We start from the raw sequence: 23,366 nt of genomic DNA, 5'->3' as shown, positions 1-23,366 counted from the left end.
GTCGAGGCCGAATTAGACTGGAGATTTTCATCAATCAGAATGAGGAACAGCAGCCGTGAGGTGTGTGTTTCCGAGTTTCGCGACAACCTTTCTACGACTACGGGTACGCTCGACATAGATTCGAGATTGGGTTGTGAACCTTGCGGGCCCTTCCCTGTGCCTGTCTGTCGTTGATTACACTACGGACGATCTGCATGTTTGAAAGTCAATCTCTTCGAGGTGTCAAATTGGTAGGGTGACTTGGCTAATAAGTCTGTCGCAGTCTGCTATGCTTCTTCCCGTCATGCCTGCCCGCCTGTATCCTTTGTTGTTACTTTGTTATGAGTCTCTGCCCGCTGCTAGTATCCATACTTACTTGTGTCTATGATGGAGGGGTTACAACTTGCGGACCTATTGAGGGTGGATCATGAACTGTTCCTCTTGGGTTCTTCTACAGCCAAGCACCAACCCCTACTAGTGTATTGGAACGGGTTGACGGGTGCGTGTACGTACGTGGTTAATGGGCACCTATGGGGGGAGGGGACAAGGAAAAAATGGGAAAGTAGGGAACGTGTCCTCGAGTCCTTGGGGAAGCGAAGGCGAGTTTGCCTCCACATCTCTCTCCATTTCCCGGTTTCCAGACCGCACAAACGAGGACTGTGGATAGGAGGAACAGGACAAACCAGGCCAGGCCAGACCAGACCCAGGTGGATGGAGGGTGTATGGCCCATATCTTTCTTCCATCCCACCTTTGAACCTCAACACGGGCCTGATCTCGGATCATACTCACGCTCGCGGCTCACGTCTATAATGCCTCACTTTTTTGGGACCGTTGACGGCTGATTCGGGCTTTCAGCCCATGTCTCTCGAGGCTCGGTCTCACTAAATCTCCCTACGTACGAGTGGTACGGTCATGATCATATGGCTCAGTGCCTTTGCATCGCGAGAAAGCAAGAAGAAACCCCACCCGTCTCTTATGATGTCGTCTGCGAAGCCAATTACAGGCAGCCCACACTCTCAACTCTGTAACCCGCCGTGGGTCGCAGGAACTTACCCAGGCCCCGGTGCCGCTATTGGAGACACTCGGAGACTGAAATCAGTGGTATGCGGTATGTGTATCCGGATGGCCTGTCTTTTAAACGGTGCGTGATGGTGGACAAGCTTCTGGCAGCTCCACTGTGGTGGCTGTAACATTGGCATCCGTCGTCCTCTCGAGCAAGAGTCTCAGCTTTCAAGTGAGTCGAGAGTCTCCCCCTGTATTACTGTGTAAGGCTAGTGGTGAGCATACGGCCGCCGCATCTTTCTTCTTTCTCCCGCTCCCACATGAAAAATGGAAATGCCCAGACTTCCAGAGTCCAGAGGTTGGGGGTTCATATGAGCAAGGGGGGCAATGGGAAGGAAGCAAGCAAGGCAAGGCAGGCAAGCGTGTGGCGAGCCAGCACGAGGGCCCGGCCTGGGGTTGCGGTTCGCTGCCGTCCGCGCCGCCCGTCGACGTTCCCGTTCCAGTTTTGCTGTGCAGGCCAGGGCCTAGACCCCTGTGAGATGGAGAAGGAGAAGGAGAAGGAGACTGAGGTGGTCTGTCTTGGCTCATGACGGACGAGGGAGCGAACTTGAGCCTGGGTGCGGGCTGTCATCTGCGGATAGACAGAGTGCGGCACGGGTAGTGAGAGGCCTGAGTCTGTTCCGTGGATGAGATAATGGGCAAATGCTAGCATGGTCATTCGGCGGCGGTTGCCACGAGGCAAGGAGAGTTTCTGTCAAATAAGACCTTGTCTCAAATTGTCGGGACAAGATGCGCCGGGACGTAGGAAACGATTTTGTTATACATAGAGACGGGATGCACACGCGCTTGGCCGCTTGCTTTACTTGAGAGCCTCGTTTGGTGACAGCGAGGCATATGGTGGCTGCAGATAAAGTAGCTTCGACGCCAGCCGCCAATTAGGTAGGTATAGCAAGCAGTAAATCTGGCGTACGGTGTACCGGGGTGTCTCCACCATCTTAACCACACCACGTCGAGACTCGACACTGGCGATTCAGTTGGTGCTGGAGATCTATAGCGATAGCAGTATCTTGAAGAGAGAATCCCATTGGCAAAGTAGAAGAAGTGTACCCTTCAAACGGCAGCACTGGAGCGTGTGTGTTCTCTGCGGCAGTGGTGGTGTCGATGTTGCGATTATCTCAAAATGTGGGGGCGTGTCTAGGTACCTAGGTAGAAGAGCGCGGCGTGCCTTCCATGAGATGGTGGACGGAGCATCTTGGAACATGACACTAAGGCTCAGGTAAGGTACCTTAGGTATGTACATAGCAGGCACGGTACGTACCGTTTGGCACTTGGCACCCACCCATGAAAGACACCAAATGTGAGCTTCATGTCCTTGACCAGGGGGCCCCGCTAAACCCCTTGTCCCAAATAATAATTTGGCCCCTCCATCACAGTTGCGGTGCGGGAAGGAAGCAGGAAGTAACAGCGCAGCAGCAGCAAGTGGCAGCAGAAGCACCACCACCACCACCACCACCACCATCTTCCGTCCCCTCGGCCAGCAAGAACCACCAGTCAGTCAGGCACCTCATTACCTACCTCCCTCAGTCAGGAAGCAGGTACACCTCGCCTCCCAGTCGAGTTCGGTACCTGGGCAGTCTAGTCCTGGTGTGTGTCCCCTTTTTCTCTGGAACCGCTCGAAACCAAAAACCCATATCTACAGCAACGACCACGGCTACCACCTCCCGCGCGACTTTTCTTTCCTCCTCCTTCCTTTCTTTGCTGCCAATCCTCAACTTCGCTTTCTCTTCCCCCTCGGTGCATCACTTGCTCCTTGATCTTGCAATTCTCCTCTTGTTGCCAGATCTTCCTCCACAAGAGCCGCTCTCTTTCTGTTGCTGCTTCCCCAACACCTTCTACACACATCCCCCACCATGGCTGACATGTGAGTTATTCCTCCTTGTCCCCTTTCCGTCCCAAATGTCTTTCGCTTGCCCATTGCGCCCATTCCAGAGCCACGGCTCCGGATCTGCATGGCATTCCAGACGCCCAAATCATTGAAGAATCTCGACTGACTGTGTTCCCCCTCATTTAGCAACGTTGACGTCTTGGTTATCGGCGCTGGCCCGACCGGTCTCGGTGCTGCGAAGCGTCTGAACCAGATTGTGCGTCCTCGCCGCCAAATTGCCACTACCCCAGCCCGCCCATTGTTTCAATGCTAACATTGACTGCAGAACGGCCCCTCATGGCTGCTTGTTGACTCCGCTGAGAAGGCCGGTGGTCTTGCTGGCACTGATACCACCCCTGAGGGTTTCGTGAGTGCCTCCTTGTTTCCCACGCTTTCCCTCGCAGCAGCAAGATTGCTCAGGAATTGGGTGTTGTTTAGCCAAAGAAACAATTTCTAACCAGCTTCCAATGAACAGCTCTACGATGTTGGTGGCCACGTCATCTTCTCCCACTACAAGTACTTCGACGACTGCATCGAGGAGGCGCTCCCTAAGGAGGATGACTGGTTCACGCACGAGCGTGTCTCCTACGTCCGCTACAAGGGCATCTGGGTTCCCTACCCCTTCCAGAACAACATCTCTATCCTGCCCAAGGAGGACCAGGTTAAGTGCATGAACGGCCTCATTGACGCCGCCCTCGAGTGCCGTGTCGCCGACAAGAAGCCCAAGGACTTCGATGAGTGGATTCTCCGCAACTGCGGTGAGGGTGTTGCCAACATCTTCATGCGCCCCTACAACTACAAGGTCTGGGCTGTCCCCACGACCAAGGTAAGCCTACTTCCTCCATGCGAACAGACCTCTCTTGAGACTGGATCTGCTTGCTAACGTCAATCTCTCTACAGATGCAATGCGCGTGGCTCGGAGAGCGTGTTGCTGCTCCCAACCTGAAGCTCGTCACCGAGAACGTCGTCATGAACAAGGTTGCCGGTAACTGGGGCCCCAACGCCACCTTCAAGTTCCCCGCCCGTGACGGTACCGGTGGTATCTGGATCGCTGTTGCCAACACCCTGCCCAAGGAGAAGACTCGCTACGGCGAGAAGGGCACCGTTGAGAAGGTTGACGCCGAGAAGAAGATTGTCACCCTCAAGGACGGCACCAAGGTCCAGTACGGCAAGCTCATTTCCACCATGAACGTCGACCAGCTCGTCGAGCGCATGGGCAACCAGGAGCTCGTCAGCCTGTCCAAGGGTCTGTTCTACTCCTCCACTCACGTTATCGGTGTCGGTATCCGTGGCGCTCGCCCCGACCGCATTGGCGACAAGTGCTGGCTGTACTTCCCCGAGGACAACTGCCCCTTCTACCGCGCCACCATCTTCTCCAACTACTCTCCCTACAACCAGCCCGAGGCCGACGTCAAGCTGCCTACGCTGTACCTCGCCAACGGCGAGAAGGCCTCCTCTACCGAGGCCAAGGAGGGCCCTTACTGGTCCATCATGCTTGAGGTCTCCGAGTCCTCTATGAAGCCCGTTGAGCAGGAGAAGCTCCTCCAGCAGTGCATTCAGGGTCTTATCAACACCGAGATGATCAAGCCCGAGGACGAGATCGTCTCCACCTACCACCGCCGCTTCAACCACGGCTACCCCACCCCCTCGCTCGAGAGAGAGGGAGTCCTCAAGGACCTCCTTCCCAAGCTCCTCGACCAGGGCATCTACTCCCGTGGCCGCTTCGGTTCCTGGAGATACGAGGTCGGCAACCAGGACCACTCTTTCATGCTGGGTGTCGAGGCCGCCGACAACATTGTCAACGGCGCCGTTGAGCTCACGCTCAACTACCCCGACTTCGTCAACAGCCGCAAGAACGAGGAGCGTCGCCTTGCCGCGTCATTCGCCTTCGGCTCCCAGGCCAACGGCATTCCCTCGCACAGCAAGTAAGCCTACCGTATGGTGGCGGAAGCTGTTAGAAAAGGAGGCAAAGAATTGCATTGATTTTTCAAGTTTTGTTGCTATAAAGCAATAGAAAGAAGCATGAGCATGACCAATGGAAGGAGGCAAGCTCAGGAAAAAGGGAGCTGCTTTTGGCTAAGCATAAAGAGAATACCTGGGAGTTTTTACGATGTTGAATTGGGGCGGGGGAGTGAATATCATCCGGTGCGCCATACCCACGATGTTGATGTTGAAAGTCGTGCGCAGCTGTAGGCGTGGGGGGCCAGCTTGCCCTCGAAAAGGAATACCTACATAGAGTATAGATGTTTGGCTTCTACAATCTCACACCATTCGAGCATTTGTTTGTTCCACTCTGATATCGTCTTGTCGTCTCCCGTGTGGCCTCGGCGTCGGAGGTGCGCCCGGATAGCTGCGACCCTTGCATATGAAGCTGTAGTGTGACTGATGCGTAATGGGCATGCCAACGGAAACGGTCCGCCATCCAGTCGAACTAGCGTCTATCTGACAAAAAGTCACGATCCAGTGAGCCGTTGAGTTTGGCACCCTTGTCTCTGGCGTCTGACATGTCCTTGTTTGCTTGTTTTCTCGTTTCCCCCATTCTACTTAGTCAGCGTATTTCAAGCCTACAAGGCTCAAGTCATCAGAACCAAGGAATCGAGGCTACCCATCACAAAATTCGGATGAGTTGATACGAGATTCTGCATCTTCGTCGTCTCCGTAAGTGCGACGCTGATTCTTGATATTTAGCTATGGAGTTCAGAGGAAACTGGTTCAGGGACCTATAGTCCTAGGTCAATATTGCACGGGTAACAGGGAATCGGTAGGCAACTCGGTCGTTGCGAGTGCTTTATTCTTAGTAATATCCCTAGACCCCGCGGGTAAATGGATTTGGTTTATTATCAGACGGAAATCGTGAAGAAAGTGGCGAAGTGGTTTATTGCAGCCAAGCGGGTATACACCAGTTTACTAATTTCGTCTTCTTCTTTCCTCGCACTCTTCTCTACGACGCTAAAGAAGCGACACAGTCAAATCACAAGAAAAAAAAACTAAAAAAAAACTCAGGGTCCGAGTGAGGTGGGTAGCATCGTAGCACAGACTAGTTTGGCAGTGCGCCAATGACATCATTTTCTTTTTGTCTTTTGGCTTTAACTTGTTCGCCCTAAACTCTAAGGATTTTATGCCACGACTCAGGTATCTACAAGAAATCTTGAAAAAAATGATGAGATGGATGGCTTCGATGATTCGATGCTAGTCTCGCCACTAAGTTTCTTACTCACCGTCCCGCCAAAGACACCTTCGAGAATTTCCCTGAGAGCTGAAAATTTGGTACTAGAAGACTTGGAGGAGCAGGGGTTTGGGTATGTGAATGAGTCGCGACGGCCCCGTCAGTTCCACGGCGGCGGTGGGGGGGCATTTTATCTTATTTCCTTGGTGAAAGAGACGGCGTGGTTTCTACCCTGGTATTAAGAAACGGCTGCATGTTTGGTTCATATTGAGCTCTGGACCCTTTGATTGACTACCCTTACAGTAGGCGGACGTTGGAACCAGTGCTACATAACCTACCACAGAAGATGGGTAAACATGTCTACCTATGCTCTAACAATGACATGGTCAACTTCAGCCTTCGAGCCTTCGAGACTTTGGGCCAGCTGCCAGAATGGAAACGTTCAGCTCCGGCGAATGACCGGGCGTGCGGAAAAGATCAGCAAAGAAGAAGGCCTAGGTGATGAGACGGGACAGTCAAGGAATCAGCGGTCAACGGTGCTCATTGCAAGGAAAAACAGGACGGGACCCGGGAGGTGGATGGGGGGAGGGAAAGCCGGTGGTGCTAAACTGATAGGTTCCATCATGGCGCGACGGACCTAGCGAGACGGAGAAAGGGCGACGGGTGGAAAGCGGCGGAAACGGACAAAAAAAAGCAGGGAACAAAGGCTCCGGAAGTTCAGTGTGAAGGAGTGTGGCCAGATCTATCCGTAGATTTGAGAACAGACTGAAGGTTGTCTGTACCTCCATATCTCCCGTCATCTTTCGAGGTTCTGGCGAAAAGGCCGTCGGGAGCTTGGTGGGTGAAAGATGTGAGGCTCGTAGGAGTTTGGAGAGTTGAATAGCATGAGGCACCGCCTGTCGATTGATTGGTGGGCATGGATGGGCATTGAGGGTTTGAGCACAAGATGCTCTGTGTCACCCCAGTTAGCCCTGTTCATCACTGTGAATGTGGACGGCTGAGAGCTCCGATGATCGACATTTTGTATCTGCGAGCTCGGCCAAACAGACGGTCGAGAAGGTGAGAACGTAGCGACGATTGTTTTTTTGTTCCTGCCAATCATTGCCTGTGGTGGATGTTTACCCCTTTCTTGTACTGGAACTTGCATGCCTAATGCTTCGAGCTACCTCTACCTGCCGGGTACACCATTCATGATTCCATTCGCGTTTATCTGGCGCTGACTGGAGACTGTTTGCCGTTGGAGCACCGGGAGATAGGAGCGAGCGATGATGGGCTGGGAATGCTTTCTCCTCAAGGGCCTAGAGCCCCCAAATAAGTGGATAGCTTCTCTCTTCCTCCACTGCTGTGACCAGGGGTTAGATTGGCATGCATCTTCCTTCTCCTCGTCTTGGTGATCTGTTTTGTTCATCTCTCCGAATTTCAGCGCAGGCATATCCGTTGCGGAGCCTTTTTCACAAGAGCACCAAATTCCTTGTTTGAGACTGCCTTACTGTGTGTTCGTATAGAGGAAAGGAGAAGGGGAACAAGGAGCCGCCTGAGGGGAACGAGAGGAACGAGACAAGGAAAGAACGCCGAGATGTCACTGGCGTGGGTCCTGTTTTTGTTTAACAGAGACACCAACGTTTGCATGTTTGACGAGGGGAGTTTGGGGAGGCGTTTGATACCTTCCATACTGGATTGGATGGCTGCCCCATTCCCTATTTGGCCTCTGACTTGCTACGGCACATGCGTGTGTCGGTCTTGAAGTTGTCTGTTTTCTCCGGGTCCCTAGTATGCAAGTAACATGGGGTGCTCTGTATGCAAGTGCGACTGCTACTGCTACTTCCAGGTGTATGTAAGATATTCTCTGCTTTCTTGGAACAATTCCGAGATACAACTGAAAGGTTGCAGTGCCCGGAGTTGGCCTGGTTAGATTCAAGTTTTCCAGGGCAGGTGGAGGCTTCCATTTCCCTTGAAAGCTGGAGGGATACGTCCCATTGCGAATGGATACTGAGGATGCCTTAGCACTCACGTACCTAGGTACGTAGTAAGGTAAGGTAAGTATGTACTCCGTAACAGCTAAGGTGGAAGAGAACTTGGTGCTTGGGAAGGCGTGGGCTTGGTCCCTGGCGCTTGGAAGGTGCCCTTTGCTCCTCTTAAAAACCATTACGTACTCCACTCCTCAAGGGTGCTGCTGCTTCAGAACTCCAGCCTGCCCTTGCCCGCGCCTGTCCAGTGCCGCACCTTAAGCAACCTCCGGCTGCCCTGTCGCCGGATGCCACCATCGCTCAACGTCTCCGTGCAGCGTGCATCCTGCCCCATCTCGATCCTAAGTGGTCAGCAAGACGGCCAAGCAAAGGTCCAGTTCTGTTCGAGGTCCCAGGTGTGAAAGCGAGAGGTTCAAACGGCACCGTCAACGTCTGGTTATTCCTCCTCCGACAGCTGCCCACTCGCTCACCCGTCCGTCGCCCGACGACGCCCTCTAAACCCCTAGTCATTCTTCGTCTTCCTCAGTTCACAGACTGCTGAAGATTGCTGTTGCTGCTGCCTTTTCGCCGTATCCATAGCGAGGCCGACCACCCCTCGTCCACCTGATCCGATTGCGCGCGTGCATACCCATACCCGGCCGATGCAAGAGACCTCTCGCATGCACAGAAACATCAACACCATCCGCACTGTAATCCTCTGGTTTACCCAACCCCCGTCGTACAAGTTGCGCCTCGAGCTTCTCATAGAAATATGACATGGACGGTAGTCTCTAGCTGATATTCACGACCCCATCTACGTCAACTTTGACTCTCGCGACGACATCATCGCCGACTGCGAAACAAAGGCCGACGCCGATACTCAAGGAACTGAGCGCCCCTCCAAAATCCCACTCATCCCCACCATCGACAAGTGCACTTGGCCTCCAAGCTCCGGCTTGCGCCTAATGACCGGCCTCAATGATGGACGGCACTGCCATCGTGTCGGACGACCACTTCGACCCTCCCTCGCGCCTTTTTGAGCGCCTTCGCCAGATCGCCGGCTTTACCTGGGACGAGTCCCGGCTTCCCTTCCATACATCTTACGACATCTGGTGAGTCCCGCCTCCGCACCATTGCCTTCCAGTGTTGCCCACCGAGCACCAAAGAACAATCTCTGTCGCTTTCTCTCTACCTCTCCTTAAGTGTTGCAATGGCTAACCTGCGCGGACAGGCACGTTTGCGGTACCAGATTTGTATCTCCATACCAGCCCTCCTCCTCTTCATCCTTACCCGCCTCGAGTCCCGGTTCGATCGCGAGACTACAGTCCGGTCGACCGTCGCCCTCCGAGCATACGAGTTCCTCCAGCCTTCACTCGGGCCTACCCAGCGATGCGAGCAGCGACTTCTCGGCTACCTCGCCGCCCGCAGTCCCCGCCGGCGCTGCAGAGATATCATACGTAGAAGAGCCAGTGGTGGCTCGCGTCTCCTACCATGTGCTCCGCGAGGAGAGGGCCTTCCATATAGCTAAGAACCTATTTGCCACGGCCGACCCTCAAGGACTGCACATTGTCAAGCCGCTCGACCTCATCCGACTCGCTCCTCACCCCGGCGATCGGGGTTCTATTGTGGTCGCAATCTATCAGCATCCCGGCCAGAACTACCTCTTTGATCTGATGGACATGGGACCGGCATTCTACAAGGCCAGGAAGGTTGACGACCGGTACGAGGCGTATCGCAAACAGAATTTGCGCTTGAAGCCTCCGATAGACCTACAATACTTCCTCGACTTTGCCATTGGCGCTAGTCAGTGCCTGGAAATCCTCCACTATGGGCAGGTGATTACGCATGGAGAGATCAGGCCGGACGCCTTCCACTTCAATATCGAGACAAACTCGGTCAAGCTCATCAACTTTGGCACGGGGACGAGATCCTTCGAGGGGGGCTTGTCAAGCACCTCATGGTCGAGCCTATCAAAAGAATTGGGCGCCAAGAACAAGCTCCTCTATATTAGCCCGGAGCAGACAGGTCGTATGCCGGCAGAACCTGATAGTCGGACTGACATCTACTCTCTTGGAGTCGTGTTCTGGACGTTACTCACACAGCAGCCGGTATTTGATGGCGAGACGCCCCTCGATATTGTGCAAGGCGTTCTAGGGCGGAGAATCCCCAATGTATCGCAAGTTCGGCTCGATATACCCGACGTTATCGGACGCATCATACAGAAGTGCACGGCCAAGTCCGTCGCTGATCGATATCATTCGGCTAGTGGTTTGAAGCATGACCTTCTCAAGGTGCAGCAATTCTTGACCGACGGCGACTGGTTGGCGCTTAAGGAGTGGAAGATTGGCGAAAAAGACATCTCGTCCTTCTTCATCCTACCCAGTATGATGATCGGCCGGCAAAAAGAAAGAGCAGAAGTTATCAGAGTCATTGAGCGGGTCGCAAAGAGCCATTCGATGAATCAAAAGTCTACAACAAACAACCGCTTCTCTGATGGTTCGCAGCTCTCGGTTGAGCTCCCTGACTGCGGGGACCTGTCGAGCGAAGGCGCAAGCTCGGCAGAAGGCACAACACGTCGCAGCGGATCCTTCACGCATACTACGTCCTCTGATCCTAGGCAGTCAAAAGCTAGTTTTATTCCGTCCGTCCTATCCGATACTCAGACGATATCGGGCGACACCATCGCCTCGTCTAATTCCGGTCCGTTTGCGAGAATGACCAGGCCGTGGGAGAGGCAATGGGAAAGACACCAATCGGTCTCGATCGAAACTCGGAGCCTTATTGATGGTGTAGGTACGCCAACAGACAGCAACCGACTGAGTGCAGTGGAATCATCGTCCTCGAGTTTGTCACGTCAGCTCGGATCGGCAAAGTTCCGTAGGCGCGGACACTGCGAGATCGTTCTCGTCGAAGGAGCCGGGGGCTTGGGCAAGAGCTGCCTCTACCAGTCGACACTCGCTGAAGCCAGGAGGAGGGGATACTGTGCCACGGCAAAATTTGATACCGCGCGCCGAACTGCATTTGGACCACTGCTTAAGCTGCTGTCGTCACTCTTCAAACAGGTATTCGGCGAGCGAAACACGGATACACCCTTTCACCAGGCGCTAAAGCAATACGTTCGTCCGGTGTGGCCAATGCTGCACAAAGTTCTTGGGCTACCAGACTTCCTCATAGGCGCGCTTGACAGCTCCGTTCCTCGATCAGTGTCCATCACTCAAAGCATAACTCAAAGTCGGTCCATCAGGGCAGGGCTCAAGAGGCGTGGCTCGTCGCCGGGAAGCTCGCCGGGCCGCTTGAACAAGCCTACGGTCATCTCTTCACAAGCGTCCCAGGACTTCCTGCGAGCTGGTGGAGCAACCAAAACCATGCGATTGATGAACACCTTCCTCGACGTGCTTCGCATGTTCACATCCCACAAGTTCATATGTTTTGTGCTGGATGACCTTCACTTTGCAGATGATGAGTCCATGGAATTGATTACACAGATCATTGGGGCACGGATGAAGATGGTCGTCATCATAACCTACCGCCCAGAGGAGCTATCGCCGGAACAAGTTCAATCTATCATCTCACCTCCCGAGTCCGAAGGCAAGTTTCTCGCACCGTCCAAAGCCGCCATCATATGCTGACCAGTTAGCAGAGTTTCCACGATCAGGCGGTCCCGTAGTGACCCGAATCAAACTGACTCCCCTCTGCGAGGATGACATCATCCAATATGTCGCGACGACGCTGTGCAGACCAAAGGAGGAGGTTCTTCCTCTGGCTTTGGTCATACAGTCCAAAACAGCAGGCAACCCATTCTATATGCGAGAGATGCTGAGCGCCTGTTACCGGAAGAAGTGTATATGGTACGACTACAGAGACAGCAACTGGCATTTCGATCTCGATAGACTCTTCGAGCACTTCAAAGGCGCAAGCGACTATGACATACTCGATACCGGTTTCATCACTCGGAGATTGAGCGAGCTACCTCCAGCCTCTAGAGCGATACTTGCATGGGCTGCACTCCTCGGATCTTCCTTCTCATTCGAGCTCATTTGCAGACTTCTGAGTGGCGAGTTCCAGTACCAGGACAATGAAGAGGCATCGTGTCAAGGTCCAGGCAACGAACAATACCACGCGACGTACTCTCAGCAAGAAGCAATCAACGGACTGCAAGCCGCGGTTCAGGCTTATATCATCGTCCCGAGCGAGACAGACGATAGATTCCGCTTCGCCCACGACCGATTTATTCAGGCGTCGGCAGCATTGAAGGAATGCAACGCGCGAAAGATGCATTTCGTTATTGCACAGACGCTTCTCAAGTACTATTCAGCTGATCCCAGAGCCAAGGACAACACCGCTGCGCACATCTGCGAGTCTGTCGACATTATCAAGAAGCGTGTCCCTAGACGCCAGACGTACCGTAAGCTACTGTACGAGTGCGCACAGTCGGCCGTGGAGAATTGTGCCCGCCCAACTGGCTCAAAACTTTACAGTACGGCAGTCGCTCTACTTCAGCCAGATCCATGGAACGACCAGCTTGAGGATGTCTCGTATGATGAGACGATGCAGCTGCATCTACGGGCTGCGGAATGCTATCTGTACATGAGCAATCATGCCGCAGCTAACTCCCTCCTAGATACAATTTTCCAGTGTGCACGAAGCCCTCTAGACAAGGCGCCAGCCTATGTCCTCCAGTCCAGAACCCTAGCGCAAGGTGGCAATGCCCGAGGCGCGCTGGCTGCACTGAAAGAATGTCTACAGGCACTTGACGTGCAATTCGATGACGAACCCACCTTTGAAAAATGCGACGATCAGTTCGAGAAGATGTCTGTGAGAATACAGACCATGGACAAGAACGAGCTGATGAACCCGACACCGTCAACAGACCCCAGCTTGCCGTCTATCGGTGCTGTGTTGGCAGAGACTGTCAGCGCTGCGTGGTGGAGCGACTACTTGCGATTCTACCACCTCTCCCTCGTTATGCTGGATCTACATCTCACTCACGGCGCTTTCCCTCAATCAGGCATGGCGTTTCTACATCTCGGTCTCGTCGCTCTGGCCAGATTCAACATGGTGAGCTTCGCAGTTGAGGTGGGCAACGTCTGTATTGAGCTACTTGACCGATACCGTGATCCCTTCTCGATGGCTAGAGGCTATATGCTGTACGCCAACTTCATCGGACATGTTCAAATTCCGATCGCCGTGGCGTTGACGCACTTGGAGGGCTCAGTCGACTATGCGGCTGCAGCCGGTGATCGGATTTCCTCGATACTCAGCTTTGGGCTTGCGGCGCAGCTCAAGTTCTTTGCGAGCGAGAATTGTGCCGACCTCGAGGCTTTCTGCCAGTATGGCTGTGAAGAGATCCCAAACTGGCACCAGGACACGCGGGGTGGCACTCTCCTGATCTCCATTCGGCAAGCTTGTCGGGCTTTGCAGGGCAAGACGCGGACAACCGATCCCTCCGAGGTCATGACTGATGATCATCACAATTCGGCCAACTACAAGTCATGGCTGAGAGCCAACACTCAAAACGGCAATCGATCGGTTCTTTGGTATGAGACTATTGAGATAGTTCCGCTCTTCATCTACGGCCATTACGATCGCGCGATTGAGGTCGGTGAGATGTGTTACGAGTCCATCCAGAACCTATGGTCGGCTCGCAACAGCAGGCTAGTCATCTTTTTCTACGGACTTGCTCTTGCAGGAAGGATGCTTCGGAGGCTCAACGACCCTCGCCTAGATCCCAGCAGTCTAGACGGCGAAACCGAGAGTATTCTACGCACGCTGCGCGAACTGACCAAGCGAATCAAGGAATGGGAGGTATACACCGAAGTGAACTACCTTTCATGGTCCAGAATCTTAGAGGCCCAAGTCGCGGAATTGAACGGCGATTATGGGGGCGCGGTCAAGCTCTACGAGGAGGCTCTGGATAACGCCGAGGAACATAATTACATTTTCGAAGCGGCACTGGGCAACACACTGATGGCCGGCACGCTCGTCAGACGCAAGGCTCGACGGCTAGCCCGCTCTGCCTTTAGGGATGCCATTGCGTTCTACCGTCAGTTCGGCGCCGTGGCCGTGGCTGAGCGCCTGGAGGAAGAACATGCCGTCCTTCTTCACAGCCCGACAAGAAACCCCAGAGCGATAGACGCTGCGGTTCAGACCGACTTCGCCGGAGACAGCGGCACTGTTGACTACCGCGCTGTGGATGGCGAAGAAGGGCCAGAAGGGATGCAGCAGTCTAATCACACTGCAATCGCCGATATAAAGGGCGATCGGATTGGTGCGTGGCGTGGCTCAATGCACGAGCACAATGAACCTGGGGCAGGTCTGCCAGCACTCGATATGATCGATTTGCACGCGATTCTGCTCTCATCCCAGGTCATTTCCGGCGTTCTTCGGGTCGACGAGCTCCTCAAGACTATGTGCGATGTCATTCTGCAGACTTGCGGAGGCTCTGCTACACTAGCCGCCATTGTGGTACAAGACTCGGATGAGTCTGGGTGGTCTCTCGCAGCCAGCGGTGATCCGGAACGGGGAGCGTCAGCTCATATCCCCGGTCTTCCACTTGCTGGTACCTCACTCGTTGCTGAGAACGTTATTCTCTACTGCACGCGGTTCCGAGAGGCTGTATTCATTCCCGACATCATCAGTGACGAGCGTTTTGGTAACGTGAGCGAGGCTTGGCTACAACGGAATGTCCTTAGCAAGGCCATCATTGCGATTCCCATCTGTCACGGCTCAAAACCGCTGCTCGGAGTTCTCTATCTCGAGGGCGAGCCAGGGTCTTTCACCGATCGTAATGTGTCCGTCCTCCAGCTGCTAGTCAACCAGATTGGCATCAGTTACTCAAATGCCCTAGCCATGAAGGCCGTAGAGAAAGTCTCGGCAGAGAATGTCTCCATGGTTGCGCTGCAGAAGCGCGCCCTTGCAAAGGCACTGGAAGCAGAGACAAAAGCCAAGCACGCTGAAGCTGAAGCCAAGCGTAACGTCAAGCTCGCCGAAGAGGCCGCCAAGGCCAAGTCGATATTTCTTGCCAACGTTTCGCACGAACTGCGAACGCCGCTCAACGGTGTTATCGGCAACTCTGAATTGCTGAAGGACAGCGAGCTAGACAAGGACCAGCAAGAGATGGCGGATAATATCAAGGTGTCGGCAGAGCTGTTGTTGACGGTCATCAACGATATTCTCGACTTTTCGAGAATGGAGGCCGACAAGATGAAGCTGTACGTGATCGCTTTCAACCCAGAAGAGATGGTTCGGGAGGTTGTTCGAGCGGTGTCCTACAGCAACCGGCAAAAGACGAAACAGAAGAACGTCAAGATTATACAGGATATTGACCTACCATCTCTACTCATCTTTGGAGACCCCATCAGACTCCATCAGGTCTTGGGAAACCTCATCAGCAACAGTTTGAAGTTTACTGAGGACGGTTCAATTACGATTGGGGCTCGAGTGGAATCTGAGACCAACGACAAAGCTACACTGCTCTTCAGAGTTCAGGATACCGGAATCGGTATCCCGCAACAGCAATTGGTCAAGCTCTTCCAGCCCTTCAGCCAGGCAGACACCAGCACAGCACGGAAGTACGGCGGCAGCGGCCTCGGTCTGAGCATTTGCAAGTCGCTGATCGAAACGATGATGAAGGGCAAGATCCAGCTCGACAGTCAAGAAGGCGTGGGAACAACGGCATGGTTCAAGGTCACTTTCGACAAGGCTAAGTCTGACGTTTCTGCCGGAGACGCGCAGCAAATGAAGTCCCCTCCAGCCGTCGAGCGCTCTGCGTACCTCGAGCGCGGCGAGTCGCCTAATCCGTTCTTGGACCTCACCGCCGTTCCCAAAGACCAAATTAGGATTTGCGTCGCGGAGGACAACCCCATTAACCAGAAAATTGCCATCCAGTATGCGCAACGGCTGGGCTACACCACCGTGGATGCTTACGAGAACGGCTTGAAGGCTGTGGAGGGCTTGCGGCAAAAGGCTAGGGAAGGTCGACCCTACCATGTGGTTCTCATGGACGTACAGATGCCCGTGCTGGATGGATACGAGGCGACTAAGATGATTCGGAAGGATTCTATAGACGTTGTACGGAAGATCCTCGTCATCGCCATGACGGCATCGGCCATTCAGGGAGATCGAGAAAAGTGTCTGGCGGCAGGCATGAACGACTATCTCGCGAAGCCGGTGCGCTCGGAGGTGCTAAAGAAGAAGTTGGACACCTATGTCAGCCCTCAAGCATCCGTAAGCGAGTCTCTAGTCGGAATTTCGAGGCTTCAACGCTAACAGCCACCCAGGCCGCCTCATCTCCTGATGCCATCCGCTCTTCTTCCACTTCGCCGTCATACATAACTGCGGACCAAAACGGAGCCGCGGCGAATATCCACCTTCCAATCAGAGACAATCCGGCATACAGCCGACCGTCCAACAGTACCTCGACATCTAGCCGCCTATCGAGCGACACAAGGTCCACTACGGACCTGGGATCCATTGCTGAGACGCAGTCGCAAGCGCCGTCGCAGAAACGTGCGTCTCGCAAGCTGACCAAGACACGCACCAGCAGCGAGTCGCTACCGGCCGAGAAACCCAGGGCAGTGCTTACCAAGAAAGCGCCGCAGCGTCAGGGCACGGCCTCGTCGACGGATGAGAATCTCAAGCCGGAGAATTTACCATACCATACAAACCGCAATAGTGTGAGTTCGCAGGGGTCCAGTAGCAGAGACAAGATCTTCCCAAGCTAAGGTGATGGAGGCCGCCTCCTTCCCTTTCGATCCACGGGACTGGACGACTAGCTTGGGGCGTTGAGACGGATGAATGATGCCGTTTGATTGGAAAGGACACTCGGTACATACCAGTTTAGCCAGCTGTGGCTGGGGTGGAGAAGAGGGAAGGCTTTCCAGGAGGGTGTGATTCCAACAAACGTCTCACATCAACAAGTCCCAGCATGGGCACAGCATAGGGCCAAAGAAGGGAGGGAAAAGAGGCTCAAGGAAACGCCTTCCTCTCTACAAGCGGGAGGCAATGCGTCTCCGATATTGATTTTATTTTACAACTGGCAGGAATTACGTCTGATATTATCGGAAAGGGAGGAAAGGGAGTTGAACGGGCATCTTTCGAGTACCAGAGTTCCGGGCAATGTTGCCTTTCGAACACCACCCCATAGCATCACCATGACACGTAGCCTGCCCGTTGAGGGTTCAAGGGAGTTTTAGGAGGTAAAAGGAATTTCACCTTTCATTGCAAATGATCTACGGGTCCATATACTGCGCCTTGTATGCTGAGTGGTTGCCTCGTCCTGTCTTGCCAAGAAGTAGGTCTGAAGGTGAAGCAAGCTTATGTTGTTCCTGAGCACGCCCGTACGTACCGTGATGCAGAGGTAAGCTGATGATGGGAGCGAGCCCTCCTGGTCCCCCACTCTCACGCCTCCGTCTATGTATATTCTGCTGCTGTACTGTCTCTCATAGGCCATGTCGCAGTCAGCCCAGCCTGTTGTAAGTGGCGCCGTTGACGTGCATGAGATGGTTTGAGACAACGGGAATGTACAGATGGGTCTAGATGGACTAGAATTGCAAATCCTCCTCTGCTCCAGTTCATGTCTGCATGAAGTACTGCCCTTTCTCTCCTCTTTCTCCCCGCGTGCTCTCGCCGATCGACCGAGACACTGCCTCCCTTCCGGCCCTTTTTGAGAACCTGCCACGAGGTGTGAATGTTGTATCGCCCGTTTTTTCGATGTACGGTACAAAACGATAGGTCCACGCGGCTGCTGACCAGAGATTTCAAATTCCCAGATAAGGAAGAGCTGGGACGTATGAGCTCTGGGTTCTCGAGCACTCATTCATTACTTCCTCTCGATAGAAAGAAAAAGTTTAGGATACATCTTGGGCATTGCCAGCAGTGGGCGACGTGCCTACATGTTGCGCGACGCTCACACCCGTCTTTGACATGTCTGATATCAGGGACATTCGAAAGAGAGCAGTAGGGCAGTGGGAAACGTGAGACAGTAGATCCGGAAATGCAAATCCCATGCAACCTTTTCTCTCTGCCGCTCCCTAATCGGGGGAAAAGGGGCGGCACGGCAGACCAACCGGCCTCCCTCTTTCCCATACTGTCTCTCCTATAAGCCTCGGTCCTGGATTTGGGAACCTTTGAAAAGGGTGGAAAGGGTGTTTGCGCAAAATGAAGGAGAACGGTATTTTTTATTGTATGTTTCTGGTGATTTGCATTTAAGCGTCTAAGACATTGTGAACCGTCTCTCTCTGTTTCTCTCTCTGCTCATTATTTCTTTTTCCTCTCTCTCTTTCTCTTTCTTTCCTAGGTAGTTGCCGAGGTGCTCCGCACTTCTTGGGTAGACTCGCAGAGCTCCTTGCTCTTTCTGTCTGCGAGCTCCTTTCCCCTTTCGGCCCCCCAAGAGTACTTTACTTACCTTCCTCTTGGGAAGTTTGAGATGGAGCCGTACATGGTTGTGAGGTTTCGGGTTCTTCCATCGCGCGTCTGGGCATCGGAGATAGAGGGACACAGTTACACAGAACTCTTCACTTGGACATCGAAGACGGGGTGGTCATGGAGGGAGGAGGAGGGAGGGAAGCTAAGGAGTCTTATGTCCGCTCGCTATCCGACTGCCGAACGGGTATCACGCGGTCGTTGAGTCAAACCAAAGTCTAGATTCCCTTTGCAGATGAACTCGACCCGTAGGATGGTGAGAGAGATCACTCGAGAGAGAGGGCAGAACAACTCAAGGAGAGGTGAAAGCTGGACACAGCATCACCCTGCACCGCCCTTGCCATGGCAGTCTCTACGGATACCTCCCTCTCACGGATTCTGACGACTTCTACCCTTTGCCCAGTCTCTATCCGTGGCAGTGCTCTCTCGTAGATGAATTACACGAAGGGGACAGGGTCTACGCGTTCACGCGCCTCTCTCCCAGCCCACAACTCCCACCGCCGTTCATCGCCGGGACCTATCTCATCTTACTTACACGGCCACACTGCTTCGAAATTGGACAACCAAATCTGGGGGAAGACCTGCCGGCCGACCGAGCGGCTGGCGGTGAGAGTGCGATGTAGTTCATCTCACTCATGCTCGTCACCTTTGCCGGGAAGGCCGGGGGTGGGGGGAAGGTGCGACTCTTTGGGGGCCGTTTTGCAAGCTCCAGATGAAGAAGAGAAACACGAAGGAGGAGGTGGAACCGCCCCGACAGATTGTTCTCTTCTTCTTTTTCTTTGCTGGGGTGATTGGCAAGCCCACATTTGGAGATCTCGTGAGGACTTTTTTGGTTGATCTAATATACCATCCCTCGCCCGATCCGAACTTCCAGTCATCAACGAACCAAACAAAGTACCCTGAAGCCGGCATCAGTGTGCCTGCCACTCGTGACTTTCAAGATCAGCCGCATTTTGATTTCTTACCAGCTTGACAAGGATATCTAAATTGAATCGCCAGGGTGTAATCGGTCCCTCGGAACTCCAGATTAGCCTTGTGTGCGTGTGCGTATGTGTGGATGTGGATGGTGAGGGAGTGATGGGGTTGGGGGGCGTGCGTGTGCTTGTGTGTGTGCGGGCGGGCGTGGGCCTTGAGGAAAGCTCAATTAGATGGAATGGGGGCCGGATTACGGAGTAAGAAAATGGGAAAGAAATAAAGAGGGTTTATCATAGATGAAGAAGAATGTACATCGTCATCAGCTTTAACAAGAACGACTCGCAAAATGGCCTCATATTCATCGTAGGGGGCCTGCCCCCCCCCCCGCGGTTTCACATCACACAGTATCAAGAAATCTCACCGAGAGAGAGCTCAGAGCCTCGGAGAAGACGATGGAAGAGAGAGAGAGAGAGAGAGAGAGAGAGAGAGAACGTTTACTCGGGGCTTACTTACCTTCAAGCAACGCCTAAACGGGAAAGGAAGAGATACGAATCGAGAGAGCAAAAGAGAGAAAAGAGATTACGGCGGAATCCAGCGCAGACCAACTTGGGCCAAAATAACTTACTCGTAAACCGGACTGCGGCAGTGAAGCCGCCGCAATGTAAGAGCGAGAGATGTTCAGAGTGGAGCTTCGTCTTCCCTTCCTCCTCTCTGTTCCCTATCTCCCCTTCCTAGAGTCTGCCCTTTGGATCATCTTCTCGAAATGGATTCGGACAACTTGTTTTCTGCCAGATACAAGGGAGAAAATCTGCCTCGCCGTTGTGTGGCTGGGCTGGAGGTTCAACTTTTGGCACGACTTGTTTTTTTTTTTTCATCCTCATTTCATTTTCTCTTGCTCTTGCTTTGCCTCTTGCCTGATTCGTCACGCTCGCCCGTTCGGCATGCCTTAGATTCCAAGTTCCAGAAGTGAATACAAATCCCCTTGAAACGCTCATTCCAGGCAGAGGCATCATCCCACAAAGGGATATAGCGAGAGAGATCCATTCAATTTAGACACTGGGCAGTCAAATAAGGCAACATGGTCCAAACTAGCCCTAATTCTCGCAATCAACCAGAAGTGTGATCGGAATGGGAAACAAATTCGGTTGACGGTTTCCGTCCCATGTTTGTCAGAAACCTTTTGTTCCGGATCAAGCAATGTCCTTACACCCAAAGATGAGCGAAAGAAACCTAAACGCAATAAAAAAAGGTTTCTCTAATAGTCCAAGTTATTAATGCAGCAGCTCAGATCACAGGATCATCCCATGTTTGGACCAACAGAGTTCACACCCCCTCACGTCTGTGCGAGCTTCTTATGCTCTTCTTCTCAGGATGTTCCCGCCGACCCGTCATCGTCTAAACTTGATTGATAGCTAACAGGCATGATCTCTCCTCAATGATGCTTTCATGATAATCATCATTTTCATCTCATCTTTAAAGTTCCAACTCTGACTCTCCATGTCAAGACTGAAGGCGAAGGAAGGGGGGTAACAACAGTGAGGAGGAGGGAAATGGATTACAGACAGATGAGCTGTGGGGTTGGTGGGCAGAACATCAGCCTGCCACGCCGAACATCTCGAGACAACTTTTGTCAAGTTGTCGGAAGTTGGGAACACGACGCTTCAACTTGTCCTGATACCTTGCTCCCTGCATCCGAGACCATGAATTCTGCCTGCATGTGGATGCCCACGCCGAGTTGAAGGAAATGCCGAAAATATGGCGAGGGTCCGCTCATGAAGGAACGAAAGCCTAGATGGAGAAAATAGCCACAGCGAAGAGGCGGATCCTAGGAATACCTTTAATGGAAGAGACTTTGCTTTTCCTTCTAGAGCTTCTTCTGGCCCGCTGCCTTTCCTTCTGCTTGATGCCAAGGCGCCCCGCGGTCCATCGAGAACCGCTTAATTTCTCATCTCCCTGATGGTGGAGAAAGGGAAAGGGCAGGGCGAAAGGGCGGGAAGGGTTTCTGGAGAGAGAGACACGTCTGATTACCGTTTCGTACCGATCCGTTTCCAGACTCGAGGGCACCCTACTTGGGTCCTGCTTGGGTCTTCTTTGCTCACTGTAATTGTGATGATTTCCGCCTCTACGCTTGCCCAGCGCGGTTTCAATCTCCCTCGGCTGTGGGGGGTTAAGTGGCAGAAGCAGAACTGGTGTCTGCCTCGCTATTCTCCGCTCGTTCAGTCCTCACGCCGCCATTCGCCCTTCCCCTCTTCCGCGATGCGTCCTGCTGACTCCGTCTCAGTGCCTACCGTCCCCACCTCTTCATCCGCGTAACATCATCGTCTATTACTCAGAATTCTCTTCAAAGGTGGGGATGGTAAAAGTCGTTCCCGGCGGACACGGCGTGCACGGCAGACGCGAGCCGGCGAGACGGGAGGCAAACATTGTTTCGCCTTTGGGGGTTAAACCTCCGATGCGGATGGGCTTCACTCAAGCCTCAAGCCTCAAGCCTCATCCTCTCAGGTACAACAGTGGGCATGGGTAGGGATTCGACCGTCCAAGAACATGGCGAGAAAACGGATTGCGGGATTAGGGGCACCCCATGCCTCTGGCAACTCGGTGCTTGTCCCGGCTCCCTGGCCGGTTGGCGGTTGGCCTGTCGTTAATTCCCGCAGCGACTCGCCGGATGTAGTATCCGTGGATTTGGGGGGTTTTGAGACCATGGAGGTTGGCACGTTGAAAAACGGGTTTGGCCACAGTGAGCTTTTGAGATGCAACCCCTCAAAGATCATTTCCATATCGGGACGCTAGCTGGAAAGGACGAAAGGCCTCGTCTCGCCGGGGAACGTCCGCATGGCCAAGTGGCACTGACTAGCCCTGCCGTTGTCTCGGTAGGGCGGTGATGCCCTGGACTTGTGTTTGGCCGATTTCAAACTCCTCACAAAAGTCGCCCTCCCTGCACGCTGCCCTTAGGAAGTCTACTTTGTAGGTATTGCAGAACGGGATAGACTCACGTGAATGACGTGCTGTGACCTATAGACTCAGTCAGATCCTTGGCCTAATCTGACAAGCGAGCGCTGAGATGCTTTTGCAAAGGCCCTCGCCTGGTCGGCCAATGTGTGCTGAGTTCTCCGTTGTAGATGAGACGAAACCTACGAAGCCTACGTAGTAGAAGAGAGGGAAACAAGGTGTTGCGCCTTGCAAATTGGATGCGACCATCTTGCCGTCCAGCCCGCATCTGCTAGGAACACTTGCATATCCTCTCCTTGCTTGTGCATCCCCCACTTCACGACAGGATGAGGTTAATGTATCCGCACTCTGTACTCTGTACTCTGTATGGAGTACGTCTACTGTAGGCGAGCTCTGTCGAGTCTGGCCTGGACCTGTCTATGGACACTGGTCCAGTTCCCCTGGCACGCCTAGAAAGAGACGGTAGGAACAGGGAATTACCATGACGTGCGGGACAATCTCCTTTTCCGAGGATCCGAGGCGTGGCAGGGTAGTATCCCTCGCTACCCTCATTTATCTTCGACGCAAGCCTTATAAGCATCGTCGAAGAGCATTTCGGACGGCGGCCTGATGCTTCCAGTGACTGTCCAGTCGTCTCGAAATGGAGCGGTAGGGATACTCGAGAGGTCATGGTCCCAAATCGGCCAGAGCTTTACGGGCCTTTCCCTAGCATCATTCTCGACTCAAGCAGAAAGAGATGAGACGAAATGCATGAGATAGGTTGGATGGGAGGCCAGGCGAATTGACTTTCTCCACCTAATAAACTTGTGACAAAAGCTAGCGAGCCCAATGCCGCAATCAGTCGAGCTTCACCTCCCTAACAACTATCATCGAAACTTCGATCCAATCAACAGAGTGACATAGAGCCGGCTGAGAGAATCCTTGTCCCCGTCCACGTTGGCGTTCTGGAGAACGGAAGGGGAATCGGAAGGGGTGGCCTAGCGACGCTTTGCCCTCTAATCTCTCTGTGTCCATGAGCAGGTTAGCCGTTGTTCTCCTCAGGAGATGACGAAGAGGTAATTC

General features: G+C 53.4%; 4 protein-coding genes across 4 annotated transcripts; 3 read left to right on the top strand and 1 right to left on the bottom strand.

The window, feature by feature from the left end:
• Positions 1-2,892: 2,892 nt before the first annotated feature.
• Positions 2,893-4,835, top strand: CCOS01_13966 (UDP-galactopyranose mutase; the record flags this gene model as incomplete). The annotated part of the gene is made up of 5 exons (XM_060462110.1): positions 2,893-2,903; positions 3,054-3,123; positions 3,193-3,273; positions 3,382-3,732; positions 3,807-4,835. The coding sequence occupies 5 exons, from the start codon at positions 2,893-2,895 to the stop codon at positions 4,833-4,835; spliced, it is 1,542 nt and encodes a 513-aa protein (XP_060307206.1).
• A 3,491-nt stretch (positions 4,836-8,326) lies between these two features.
• Positions 8,327-8,440, top strand: CCOS01_13965 (uncharacterized protein; the record flags this gene model as incomplete). Its single annotated transcript, XM_060462109.1, has 1 exon — positions 8,327-8,440. The coding sequence occupies one exon, from the start codon at positions 8,327-8,329 to the stop codon at positions 8,438-8,440; it is 114 nt and encodes a 37-aa protein (XP_060307205.1).
• Positions 8,441-8,999: 559 nt separating this feature from the next.
• On the top strand, positions 9,000-16,741 carry CCOS01_13964 (hsp90-like protein; the record flags this gene model as incomplete). The annotated part of the gene is made up of 4 exons (XM_060462108.1): positions 9,000-9,130; positions 9,250-11,572; positions 11,718-16,244; positions 16,298-16,741. 4 exons carry the CDS (start codon positions 9,000-9,002, stop codon positions 16,739-16,741), a joined length of 7,425 nt encoding a protein of 2,474 aa, XP_060307204.1.
• A 2,328-nt stretch (positions 16,742-19,069) lies between these two features.
• CCOS01_13963 (uncharacterized protein) lies at positions 19,070-19,318 on the bottom strand (the record flags this gene model as incomplete). Its single annotated transcript, XM_060462107.1, has 1 exon — positions 19,070-19,318. One exon carries the CDS (start codon positions 19,316-19,318, stop codon positions 19,070-19,072), a length of 249 nt encoding a protein of 82 aa, XP_060307203.1.
• Positions 19,319-23,366: the final 4,048 nt, after the last annotated feature.

The sequence above is a fragment of the Colletotrichum costaricense genome (genome assembly GCF_030867565.1).
Source record: "Colletotrichum costaricense strain IMI 309622 chromosome Unknown Scaffold_19.1, whole genome shotgun sequence".
NCBI lineage: Eukaryota > Fungi > Ascomycota > Sordariomycetes > Glomerellales > Glomerellaceae > Colletotrichum > Colletotrichum costaricense.
This window is presented reverse-complemented; position numbering and strand designations above follow the sequence as displayed.